Source organism: Mustelus asterias, chromosome 9 (genome assembly GCF_964213995.1).
Source record: "Mustelus asterias chromosome 9, sMusAst1.hap1.1, whole genome shotgun sequence".
NCBI classification, from domain to species: domain Eukaryota; kingdom Metazoa; phylum Chordata; class Chondrichthyes; order Carcharhiniformes; family Triakidae; genus Mustelus; species Mustelus asterias.
In genome coordinates, this window is record NC_135809.1 from 112,628,470 (window position 1) to 112,642,217 (window position 13,748).

General features: G+C 47.1%; 1 protein-coding gene across 1 annotated transcript in view; it reads left to right on the plus strand.

The window, feature by feature from the left end:
• The window catches only part of mical2b (microtubule associated monooxygenase, calponin and LIM domain containing 2b), a 267,163-nt gene that overhangs the window by 95,405 nt on the left and 158,010 nt on the right, over positions 1–13,748 (plus strand). The window contains 3 exon segments of the mRNA XM_078221390.1: positions 2,915–3,122; positions 3,867–3,983; positions 12,989–13,111. Of these exon segments, the coding sequence (XP_078077516.1) occupies positions 2,915–3,122; positions 3,867–3,983; positions 12,989–13,111 (448 nt within the window).

A 13,748-nucleotide genomic window follows, 5' to 3' on the forward strand; every position in this document is an offset into this window, starting at 1 on the left:
CCCATACTCACCTCACTGAATGGGTTCTGGAAAATGGTCCTCAATGGCAAGGCCACCATCTGTGCTACCCGTGCATTAAAGCCCTTTACGATATGCTAGGGTGCTGCCTCACCATATGGTCTGTAGGTAGGGAGGTAACTGTGGGCTGCTGACCTAGCCACACTGAAGGCACAAACTTTTGTGTCAGGGTGGGGAGGGGGAGGGGGGGGGCAAGCTGAGGGCAACTGCAGAGAATTCAGACCCCCAATCAGAGGGCTTGCAGCAATGTCCAGCTCCACCGGGAGAGGTGGATGCTGCTGAGACAGATAGGCGAGTGTGAGAGTGCATCAACATGGAGGTAGCTTTGGCTGCCTGCTGTGATGTCAGCTAATACATGCCTGAGGCAGGTCTTTCTATCAGGATGGAGGGGAAACCCCTCCCAGGACTTGTGGTGGACGAGGTTGCAGCCTCATTCCTGCAGCCCTGTCATTGGGAGTGATGGGTCCGGCTCCAATGAATCCCCTGGGCTACCACTGGGAATCACTTTGACTTTGCTAGTGGTCTCTGCACAGGGTGGGAGACCTCGCTGACATTGATAAAATACTCGCGCCATTACAAAGTGAGGTCTCAATTGTCCTAATGGGCTGCCCACATCAGTGGAGTGGGCAGTTGATCCTGTTTCCGGGTTGCCCTTGGAAAGGACCCGAAAGCGAGGATGGGCCAGCAAGTCATTGCAATGTAACTCTGCCAGCCCTTCCTCCAACTCCATTTTCACTAGGCTGGGCAAATTCAGACAAACACCCTTTCAATATGTTCAATGAGAGCATAAGAGGAGCAAGAGCAAATCGCTTGCCCCTTTGAACCTGCCCCGCCATTCACTGAGAGCGTCACTGACCTTCCATCATAACTCCACCGTCCTGTAGTATCGCTCTATCCCATAATCCCCAAAAATCTATTAACCGCCATCTTGAATATAATCAGCTGAGTACCCAGAGCCCTCTGGGGCAGAGGAGTCGGAAGATTCAGGTGAAGACATTTCTCCTCGTCTTCAGCCCTCGGTGCCATCTCCTTCTCTAGTCGGATTAAGTCATTTGGAAGTACGCTGGTCCATGTCTGTAGGATTGATGGATGATGCATTGCTAATTCCTGGACTACTGATTCATCCTGAACCACTCTGAGTTGTCAAACATCCAGCCAGTGAACAAGAGGGGGTTTATTGCCTTTTTTGGTGATTTATTAAATCTGGAAGTAAATGACATAACCCGGCAGGATTGCAGGCACGTTATAAAAGCATCTCGTGGCATAAACATCTCCCAACACACACAGACACAGACAGACACACAGACACACACAATCCCACCTCTATGCCTTTTGTTTTGTGTTTAAATTTTCTTTCAAAACTAACACCTTTAGCTGTTTGACCCCCATCATTTGCTCCTCTGGCCATGCTAAAATTGCCCCTTAGTGTCCTGGGATGCGTAGATTAGCGGGTAAAATATGTAGGGATATGGGGGTAGGGCCTGGGTGGGATTGTGGTCGGTGCAGACTCGATGGGCCGAATGGCCTCTTTCAGTACTGTAGGGTTTCTATGAGTGCCCGCTATTGAAAGAGCTTCATCTTCAACCCTGACAAAAGCAACGAAACTCAGAACTGAAAATCGGAGACTGCACATTCTCCCCATGTCTGCGTGGGTTTCCTCCGGGTGCTCCGGTTTCCTCCCACAATCCAAAGATGTGCAGGTTAAGTTGATTGGCCATGCTAAATTTCCCCTTAGAATAGGGGAGGGTTGGTGGGAGGGCGGCGGCTAGCGTGGTAAATACGTAAGGTTACAGCGACAGGGCCTGGGTGGGATTGTTATCAGTGCAGGCTCGATGGACCTCTTTATGCACTGTAGGGATTCTATGATCCTCTCTCTTGCTCTATCTCTCTATGTTCTGTCTCCGTGTTCTTTCTCCGTCATCTGCAAGTCTCAGTTATAAAAAGAGGGAAAACTGTAGGTTTCAGAGAGGTGACCATGAAAGGGCATGGTGCAAATTCACTGGCAATAACTATGTGCAGTTTTTAGTCATTATTTAATCAATGGCTAACACTGCCAAGAAGATTGCTGGCTTCAGGTCTGTTTACTTAAGGGCCCTTAGTTACCATGATATTTTTAGCAATAGTTTGTGTGATCCATTCCCAACTCCTCCCTTCCCCCTATCCCACTATGGCCCAAAACTATCATCACTCATTACTGGGTCCTCAGGAAAATTGAGTAAATTTACTGAAAGCTCTTAAACCCCTTCCAGAAGAACTACAAAGTGTGGCTGGAATTAATGATGTCCAATTTCCTTTTCTACTGTTGCCAGTTCTCCAACTGATAGTTCAAAAAGTCATTAATTACTCACTCAAATTGCATGACGAGTTCTTCAGTTCAAGAAAAAAAACTTCAACCCACCTTCTCAAGGGCACTTTAGGGGTAAGCAGTAAATGCCAGCCTTGCAAGCGATGCCCAAGAATGAGTATAAAACCATTAACTCCAATTAATTAATGTTATACTTTTGTTTGTTCTACAAATTTAAGCCTTGTGCACGCTAACTTTTGGATATATTTCACATGCTTCTTTGTTCTCTGTCTCTCTTTTATTCCTCTCTCTCGCTCATTCCCTCTCTTTCTTTCTTCTTTGGTTTCATAGAGTCATAGAGGTTTACAGCATGGAAACAGGCCCTTCGGCCCAACTTGTCCATGCCGCCCTTTTTTTTTACACCCCTAAGCTAATCCCAATTGCCCGCATTTGGCCCATATCCCTCTATACCCATCGTACCCATGTAACTATCTAAATGCTTTTTAATGTTTCTTTCCCTCTTTTTTTTCTCTTTCATCGTTCTCTCTCCATTTTATCTCAATCTGCCTACTTTGATGTTTTTACTCAAATGATCTCAATTTCTGTTTGTAGTGTTTGATCATTGGAGCTGGACCCTGTGGACTGCGTACAAGCATCGAACTGGCTTTCCTGGGGTGCAAAGTGGTGGTGATAGAGAAGAGGGAGACCTTTGCCAGGAACAACGTCTTGCACCTCTGGCCATACACCATTCAGGACCTGCGTTCCTTGGCTGCAAAGAAGTTTTACGGCAAGTTCTGTGCAGGAGCGATAGATCACATCAGTAAGTACCTTTCTGAACTCTCACTCGATAACCAACCCACAGCTTCAAGTGATGGAAGCTTTACTTATTGCGCAATCAAATAATGATATAACAGCCCCCAGAATGTGGCCATCCTGCCCATCCCACCTCTGATGGCCCTTTGAAGGAGCTTTACACATAATCCCAAGCACCCTACTCTATTCCCACAGCCCTGTCTATTTTAACTTGTTAATTTTTTCACCATTTTAATAAGTGGAGGGGAGACGATGGCCTAGTGGCATTATCGCGAGGCAATTAATCCAGGAATTCAGCTAATGTTCTGGGGGCCCAGGTTCGAATCCCGCCACTGTAGGTGGTGGAATTTGAATTCAATAAAAAATATCTGGAATTAAGAGTCTACTGATGACCATGAAACCATTGTCGATTGTCGGAAAAACCCACCTGGTTCTCTGATGTCCTTGAGGGAAGGAAATCTGCCGTCCTTACCTGGTCTGGCCTACATGTGACTCCAGAGCCACAGCAATGTGGTTGACTTTCAAACTGCCCTCAAGCAACTAGGGATGGGCAATAAATGTTGGCCAGCCAGTGACGCCCCTGTCCCACAAATAAATATATATAAAAAATAAAGGCTCCATCTGCGCCAATGCTGATTTTGGGTTTATTTGCCGTATTATGCTGATTATTTTTTGGTTGAAAGATTCACGTGTCTATGCGCTGGTTATTTTATTTTTTTGCTGATTCTCTCTCTTTATGTTTTGCTGACAGGTATTCGACAGCTCCAGCTAATCCTGGTTAAAGTGGCGTTGTTACTGGGGGTGGAGATTCAAGTTAATGTGGAGTTTGTGCAGTTACTGGAGCCCCCGGAGGATCAAGAAACCCAGAGTGCGTTCACATGTATTCTTCTCTCTCCGCTTCGCCCCTGCACCCAGCCATCTACCTTTCTGCTCCGCAAGTGGCAACTGGTATCATGACCCAGTTCTTTGTGCGGCAAATACTGCAGCGATTCAAGAAGGCAGCTCACCACCACCACCTTAAGGGCAACTAGAGATGGGAAATAAATGCTGGCCAGCCAGCGACACCCGTGTCCCACGAATGAATAAAAGAAAAACACACTACCCAGGCACTTAATCTCAGGGTTGTGGGTTTGTGCCCCACATTAGGTGACGAGGGTTAGGGTTAGTGGCACAGTGGTAGGGGTGGCACAGTGGTGAGCACTGCTGCCTCACGGCGTCAGGGACCCAGGTTCAAATCCGCCCTCGGGTCACTGTCTGTGTGGAGATTGCACATTCTCCCCATGTCTGCGTGGGTTTCCTCCGGGTGCTCCGATTTCCTCCCACAGCCCAAAAATGTGTGGCTTAGGTGGATTGGCCATGCTAAATTGACCCCTCGTGTCGGGGGGGATTAGCAGGGTAAATATGTAGGGTTATGGGAATAGGGTGTGGGTGGAATTGTGGTCGGTGCAGACTCGATGGGCCGAATGGCCTCCTTCTGCACTGTAGAGATTCTATGATCCCTCTGCCAGCTATTCGACCATAGTATTTCATTGCAGTGTCAATGTAAGCCTACTTGTGTCACTAATAATTAAACTTTAAACGCCCCCCAGCTCTCCACCCCAACCCTTTCTCCACATCCCTGCAAATACTTTATTTTCAAACATTTATCTGATTCCCCTTTGGAAGTTATTCTTGAATCTGCTTCCACTGCCCTTTCAGGCAGCACATTCCAGTTCGTAACAACCAGTGGCATAAATAAATTCTCCTCATTCGCCGCCCTGCTCCTTTTGCCAATTAGAAAGCTTTATTTGCTTTGGACTCCAGGCCATTCGCAACACACAATGGAACATTTTATTGGGCTCTACGGAGCTACATTTATAGTGTGAGGCCCACGAAAGATGATCATGTGCATCCTACAATCCCGACAAGGTCAGACCATTAACACTGCCCTGCACACAGCCCTGAAATCTTTTAAGAATCAAAAATAATTGGGTTAATTTCTTCGCCAAGTATGAGGGGACTTGTGCTTGACCATCTAGTTGACGAGTTGGCACCAGCTGAGGCATGATAGAGCGAGCGGCCTTCACCTTCAGGCTCATCCTAAGCAAGACTGCAGACTTAACAGTGACTGCTAATTTCAGTACTTGTGTTCGTTCCGCTGAGTCCCACAGTTTTTAACTAGGGTGTTTAATAACAGCCAGCTACTTGCGTTTCTAATATAAATAAATGTTCCAACGTGCTAAATAAGCAGAAGCAAAGAGGATGGAGTCAGAGGGGAGGATCAGGACAGGAAAATCAATGTTTTGTTAAAAGGCTTGGAGTTTGTTCTCCAGATGTGGGTGTTGCTAAAGGTCAATGTTTATTGCCTGTCTCTATAGACATCCTGAGAGGGCGAGCAGCTGTCCTGAACCACTGAGCGAGGGGTTTGATACAATGGAGTGTCTTCATAGAATAGAATCCCTACAGTGCAGAAGAAGGCCATTCGGCCCATTGAGTCTGCACCGACCACAATCCCAGCAAGGCCCTATCCCCATAACCCCACATATTTACCCTGCTAGTCCCCCTGACACTAAGGGGCAATTTGGCATAGTCAATCAACCTAACCCGCAGATCTTTGGGCTGTGGGAGGAAACCGGAGCACCTGGAGGAAACCCACACAGACACGGGGAGAATGTGCAAACTCCACACAGACAGTGACCCAAGGTCGGAATTGAACCCGGGTCCCTGGCGCTGTGAGGCAGTAGTGCTAACCACTGTGCCACCCCTAGGGTAGTTGGTGCAATGTAGGGACAGCGGGTTTCCTTCCCTAACGAACATGAGTGAACCCGTCTGGATTTCTTTGGTGACGGTCCGACTGCTTCAGGGTCACTTTAACTGAGAGCAGCTTTTTATTTCCACACTTCTTGTTTGTAAGCTGACTTCAAATTCTGCCTCGGTGGGGTTTGAATTTGGGTTCTTTGGCTTATTTGGCCCAGTTAATTCACCACTTTGTGACCCTACCTGATGGATTGAGTTATAAGGAGAGGCTGAATTTTCTCTGGAGCGTAGGAGGCTTAGGGGTGACCTTATAGAGGTCCATAAAATAATGAGGGGCATAGACAAGGTAGATGGTCAATATCTTTTCCCAAAGGTCGGGGAGTCTAAAACTAGAGGGCATAGGTTTAAGGTGAGAGGGGAGAGATACAAAAGTGTCCCGAGGGGCAATTTTTTCACACAGAGGGTGGTGAGTGTCTGGAACAAGCTGCCAGAGGTAGTAGTAGAGGCGGGTATAATTTTATCTTTTAAAAAGCATTTAGATAGTTACATGGGTACGATGGGTATAGAGGGATATGGGCCAAATGCGGGCAATTGGGATTAGCTTAGGGGTTTTAAAAAAAAAGGCGGCATGGACAAGTTGGGCCGAAGGGCCTGTTTCCATGCTGTAAACCTCTATGACTCTGTGTCTGCGTGGGATTCCTCCGGGTGCTCCGGTTTCCTCCCACAATCCAAAGATGTGCAGGTTAAGTTGATTGGCCGTGCTAAAATTGACCCTTAGGGCGGGGTTTTAAGGCCTCGCTCATCAGGAAACAGTAAAATCCCGCCCAAGGTCAACGGACCTTCCCGTGGTCCGCCCCCGCCCGCTCCGATTCCCGTGGCGAGGAGGGTGGTAAAACTCAGCATTAGTGTCGGGGGATTGGCAGAGTAAATACGTGGGGTTGGAGGGATAGGGCCCGGATGGGATTGTTGCCGGTGCAGACTCGATGGACCAAATGGCCGCCTTCTGCACTGTAGAGTTCTAGATTTCCACTGCCCTTTGTGTGAAGTCGTGCTGCCTGATTTCACTCGTAAACAGCCCACGTCTAATCTGAAGATTGTACTTCCTTGTCCCCACCGTAGCTTCTCTCTATCAAGTCTGTTGAGTCCACTATCATTTTAAGTGCCTCAATCTGTTCCCCCCGACCTCCCCCCCGCCTTCTAACCTCGAGGGAATGCAAGCCTACGTCTACGTATTGAAGCAATAAATTCCAATTTGTGACCTGAAATGGATTTAAAAACCTTGTCGGCATCTCTCAGTGGGCACTCGCTGACTTCTGTTATGAAATTGTGACGCACGTTGGGGTATCTGTTTCATCTTCTGTGCTGCCAGTGTCATCTAAAACCCTCCATTTGTTCCACTGAATCAGAACAACATGTTGTACAAATGTTCTTCACACATTAATCACGCTCATAACTCCGGGTACCTGCATCTTGACAAATCCATTGGGATTTCTTCACTTACATGTGTCCCATTAAATCTTCTTGGACATTCCCTTTGTTAATTTTGTGCTGTTCCCCAGCCCACAGGCTGGCAGGTGTTTCCCTTAGCTGAAAGGCCTCGGTGGATATGGTGTGCACAGAATGTCTGGTGAGGGATAGCAGGACAAAGCCAGGCTGCACCCCTCTACATTCCACTCACTGCTCCTTTAGTTTGGGGAAGAAAATTCTTTCTCCAAATGCGTTCCCCCCAACCCCCACAAAAGATCGCCCCTACAAAGGCAGCACGGTGGCACAGTGGTTAGCACTGCTGCTTCACAGCACCAGGGACCTGGGTTCGATTCCCGGCTTGGGTCACTATCTGTGTGGAGTCTGCACATTCTCCCCGTGTCTGCGTGGGTTTCTTCCGGGTGCTCCGGTTTCCTCCCACAGTCCAAAAATGTGCGGGTTAGGTTGATTGGCCGTGCTAAATTGCCCCTTAGTGTCGGGGGATTAGCTAAGGCAAATGCATGGAGTTACGGGGATAGGGCCTGGGGTGGGATTGTTGTCGGTGCAGACTCGATGGGCCGAATGGCCTCCTTTTGCGCCGGAGGGATTCTATGATCAAGCAGAGTTTATCGATATCTGTGCCATCCACTGAATCATAGGCATCATACAGTGTAGAAGAGGCCATTCGGCCCATCAGGTCTACACCGATTTAAGACACTGGGTGGGGAGAGATCACCTGCTCTTTGAAATAAACGCAAATTACTGCGGATGCTGGAATCTAAAACAAACACAGAAAATGCTGGAAAATCTCAGCAGGTCCGATAGCATCTGTGGGGAGAGAAACAGAACCATCGTTGTTGAAACACTGGCTCCATTCTCTCTCCACAGATGCTGTCGGACCTCCTGAGGTTTTCCAGTATTTTGTTCTTTGAGATAATTCCACCGGCTCTTTTAATATCTGAAAGAGCAGACGGGATGTTTAAAGCTTTATCCAAGAGACCGTCCCTCTGAAATTGCAGCTCTCCCTCAATACTACATTGGCATTGTCAGCCCAGATCCTGGATTACGTGCTCACGTCTTGGGGATTGGGATTTTAACCTGTGATCTTCTGACTTAGAGACGAGAGTGGAAGAAGTTCGGTTCAGGGAATTATTAACCATTTAAAGGGGCTTTGCGGGGGGATTAAATGGGCAGCTCTTTCACAGAGCCGGCATGGGATAGATGGGCCAAATGGCCTCCTACTGTGCTGTATTATCCTTTGAGTTTGGTTACATACTACGTCCTGGCCAGCTTGCACATTCTGAGCTGTTTTTTTGTCAAAACAAATGGGAAATATGGGAGATTCAACAGAGAAGAGTCAGTAGCCTGATCCCTAGGGTTGAGTGATGAGGAAAGATTAGGAAAGCCAGAGCATTGGAGCTTCAGAAGAAAAGAGGACCTTTGTAAAAATACACGCAAAATAATGAAAGGTCCCATTTTAAAAGTTCATTCTCGGGATGTGAGTGTTTCTGGGACATTTATTGTCCATCCTCAGTTGTCAAAAAAAACAAAGAAAAGTACAGCATAGGAATAGGCCCTTTGGCCCTTCAAGCCTGTGCTGATCATGATGCCCTAACTAAACTAAAGCAACCTTCTGCCCTTACTCGGTCCATATCCCTCCGTTCCCTCCCTATTCATGTACCCATCCAGGTGCCTCTTAAATGTCGCTAATGTGCCTGCTTCCACCACCACCTCCGGCAGTGCGTTCCAGGCACCCATCACTCTCTGCGTCAAAAACGTCCCCCACGCATCACTCTTAAACTTTCCCCCTCTCACCTTGAACCTGTGCCTCCTTGTAATTGACACTTCCACCCTGGGAAAAAGCCTCTGACTATCCACCTTGTCTATGCCTCTCATAATTTTTGTAGACTTGGAGTTAATGTTGAGCCACCTTCTTGAACCACGAGGTAGCAGCTTTGATTCGGTTGAGTAAGCTGCTTCAGAGGGCAGGAACTGTCCACATTAATCTGGCTCTGGAGTCAGATATCGGCCTAGACTGGGTCAGAATGGTAGTTTTTCTTCCCTAAAAGGACGCGGCGACGAAATTCGGTTTTAAGGCAAATCCAACAGCCTCAGGGTCACCTTCCATAGGGGGAGGCAGTGGCCTAGTGGTATTATCGCTAAACTGTTAATCCAGAAACTGGGACATGGGTTCAAATCCCACCATGGCAGATGTTGGAATTTGAATTCAATAAAATAAATCTGGAATTAAGAATCTACTGATGACCATGAAACCATTGTCAATTGTCGGGGAAAACACATCTGGTTCACTAATGTCCTTGAGGGAAGGAAATCTGCCACCCTTACCTGGTCTGGCCTACATGTGACTCCAGAACCACAGCAATGTGGTCGACGCTCAACTGCCCTCCAAGGACAACTAGGGATGGGCAATAAATGCTGGCCAGCCAGCGACACCCATGTCCCACGAATACATTTTAAAAAAAATTGCCCAGATTATTCTGACAATTAATATTAACAATTAATGCCAGTTAATGGCCAGCTGGAAGTTTGCGGCATTTTGTGTTTTTATTTTGGATTTCCGGCATCCTCTCTATTTTCAAGAGCCGGGATCTGATTTGGGTTGGAGTCCTGATTTTTAGGGGTTGAGGGAGTCACTGGTTAAATGGAAATATTGGATTAGAGACCATAAGACATAGGAGCAGAATTAGGCCACTCGGCCCATCGAGTCTGCTCCGCCATTCAATCATGGCTGATATTTTTCTCATCCCCATTGTCCTGCCTTTTCCCATAATCCCTGATCCCCTTATTAATCAAAAACCTATCCAACTCTGTCTTAAAGACACTCAATGACCTGGCCTCCACAGCCTTCTGCGGCAAAGAGTTCCACAGATGGGTTAGATGGGCTCAGTGGGCGCAATTTGGGAACTCCAGGATTTTGACCCAGCCAAGGTGAAGGAACGGCCATATATTTCCATGTCAGGGTGGTGAGTGGTTTGGAGGGGAACTTCCAGGTGCTGGTGTTCCCAAGTATCTGCTGCCCTTGTCCTTCTAGATGTCAGCAGTCACGGGTTTGGAAGGTGTAGGTACACCCACAGCACTGTTAGGGATGGACTTCCAGAGTTTTAGCCCAGCAACAGTCTAGGAATTTAAAAAAAAGTTTATTAGTGTCATAAGTAGGCTTACATTAACACTGCAATGAAGTTACTGTGAAAATCCCCTAGCCGCCACACTCCGGCACCTGTTTGGATCCACTGAGGGAGAATTTAGCATGGCCAAAGCAGCTAACCAGCACGTCTTTCGGATTGTGGGAGGAAACCAGAGCACCCGGAGGAAACCCATGCAGACACGGGGAGAACGTGCAAACTCCACACAAACAGTGACCCAAGCCAGGAATCAAATCCGTGTCCCTGGCACTGTGAGGCAGCAATACTAGCCACTGTGCCACCCACAAAGTAAAGTTGCCATGGTCCCAGATGACCATAGGCTGCTCTCCCCTTTGAGGGGAAGAGCTGACTGGTGGTGATTTAACCTGCAGATCACCACACCTCAGGTTGAGGAGGCAGGGCCTTCGTGAATAACCTCAGCCAGTATGGGAATTGAACCTGGGCTGTTGGCGTCGCTCTGCATTACGAACCAGCCATCCAGCCAACAGAGCTAAACCAACCCCGAATGGCGATACAGTTCCCAAGTCAGGATAGTATTTGTGATTCAGTGGGGGTGCTATTCCCATGCCCCTGTCCTTGTGGATTTGTGAGGTTCTTCCGAAGGAACCTTGCTGAGTTTGGAGTCTTGTTTCACAATGGCTAATCCAAGGTATGCATGGTGTGACTTTGAGCTTTGCAGGAAATGCACCAGGACCGCTTGTGTCCATTTTTTAGCATGTCCATTCTGATGTAGATAAATAAAGTGCATTGCGAGGGTGCAGAGAGGAGCTGGGCCTGTCTCCTGCTGAATCCAAATCGACCGGGCCCTGATTATAACTTTCTCCGGGGATAATAATAGAGTCACCGCCTGGAAAGTATTTCTGGCACTACAGGAATGTCAGCCAGCAGCCTGTCCAAACTGCCTTGATGTTCTGAGTGGCCTCTTCAAGTTTGCCTGAGTATTTGGCACATAATTCAAGTCAATTTTAACACGGTGCGTGCATAGATCATCGATGCAATAACTGCCTAGGAGACCGTTATACAGAAAAACACTTGTCATTATTTAAACAAAGCTATGAATAGGAACACTGCTTCCCGTGATTAGATAAAGCTGCGCACATAATTCCTTTGCCCCCTTTTCATTAGCATTTGACTTCATTGGCCATGAAAAAGGGATTTAACTGTGAATTGGCTGGATGCTAAGGAAAGCATCTAGATTTCTCCGAATGCAGCAGTCACCTGTTAAAGGTGTTAATTGGAGTCGGTGCGCGTGAATGTTACCAGATTTTAAAAATCAGCCTGTGGGATGTGGCAGTTGGTGGAAAGGGTGCATTTATCCAGACACCCAGGGAAGTTGGTAGTGTGCTGCCTTCTTGAACCGTTTGATGCAGCTGAGAGTCTGGCGAGGTAACTTCAGAGGACAGTTCAGACTTTTTCCAGACCTTCCCTTTTGGCACTGGATTGGAGTCATGTCTCAGCCCAGACTGGGTAATGACAGCAAGTGTCTTCCCCTATAAGGGCATTAGGAAACTAGTTGGGTTTTTAATGACACTTTTGCAGAGACCAGCTTTGTATTGCCTGATTTTATGAAATTAATTTAGATTCTCTGACTGCTGGGGTGAGTTTTAAACTCCCTGGATGATCAGTCCAGTGACAGAACTCGCTATGTGATCAGACCACTCCTTGCGTTTACGGAGCACTGTTAAGGATTTGAAAGCATCGACTCACTTGCGATTATTGTATTGCGAGGACATTACTAATACAGGAGTTTATTCATTCGTGGGATGTGGGTGTCGCCGGCTATTGTCCATCCCTAATTATCCTTGAGAAGATAGTGGTGAGTTGTCTTCTCGAACCACCGCAATCCATGTGGTTATGGGTACACCTACAGTGCTGTTAGGGAGAGAGTTCCAGAATTCTGACCCCGTTACAGTGAAGTAACAGCGATATATTTCCCCGTCAGGATGCTGTGATGCTAACATCCCATCAATAAATTAAAAATACTTTGTCCTGGATGGTGTCAAGTTTCTTGAGTGTTGTTGAATCAGCATTCATCCAAGCAAGTGGAGAGTATTCCCTCTGACCCAGCTGCCCTTGTCACCACGGTATTTATACGGTTGGTCAATGGTGTTTCCCAGGATTTCTCAATGTCTTTTGGGAATTGCTGTGCAGAAACTTAACAGTCAATTTTCCTTAAAACAGATATAATTAGTTGTCTTTGGGAAACCTGAGAAAGGCATTATATAATCACCCAACTCATTCCTATTATTTTTTTGTTTTTCAAATAGTGTCAGATTATCTAAATGCTTTAAACATCCGTACAATGTTTAATTTCACAAGTCATTGAATCCGTTATTAAAATATCAACCCAGTTAGAATTTGTTGGTACAGTGAGTTAGTATAAACAGTGACTATAAGGTTGACGAGGACCATTTAATAATAACAGAACAGATTGAAGTGTTTGGTCCTTTACTGATGGGAGTAATGCATTGTGTTACGTACATAATTATCCACCATGCCTTTAATTTAGGAACAGGTTGGCGAGCTGAGGTACGCCCCAATGATCACCCTGTGGCAGACTTCACCTTTGATGTTATTGTTGGTGCGGATGGACGAAGGAGCAGTTTACAAGGTGAGAAACTCTCAGCAAGGTGTGTTCGCTATCACCCTCCCTCTCACTCTCATTGTCTCTCTGCCTCTCTCTTTCACTCTCTTTCTCTCTCCCTTTGGTTCTCTGTTTTTCTCTCTCTGTTTCTTTCTCTTTTTCTCTCTCGCTTTGTCTCTCGGTCTCTCTCTCTCTCTGTTTCTCTGTCTCTCTTTCTTCGTCTCTCTCTGTTTCTCTCTGTGTCTCTCTCTGTCTCTTCGTCTCGCTCTCTCTCTCTCTGTCTGTCTTTCTCTCTCTGTCTCTCTGTGTGTCTTTCTATTTCTTTCTCTGTCTCTCTCTGTCTTTGTCTCTCTCTCTCTGTCTTTGTCTCTCTCTCTGTCTGTCGCTCTCTGTCTGTCGCTCTCTGTCTCTCTCTCTGTCTGTCGCTCTCTGTCTGTCGCTCTCTGTCTGTCGCTCTCTGTCTGTCGCTCTCTGTCTGTCGCTCTCTGTCTGTCGCTCTCTGTCTGTCGCTCTCTGTCGCTCTCTGTCTGTCGCTCTCTGTCTGTCGCTCTCTGTCTGTCGCTCTCTGTCGCTCTCTGTCTGTCGCTCTCTGTCTGTCGCTCTCTGTCTGTCGCTCTCTGTCTGTCGCTCTCTGTCTGTCGCTCTCTGGCTGTCGCTCTCTGGCTGTCGCTCTCTCTCTCTGTCT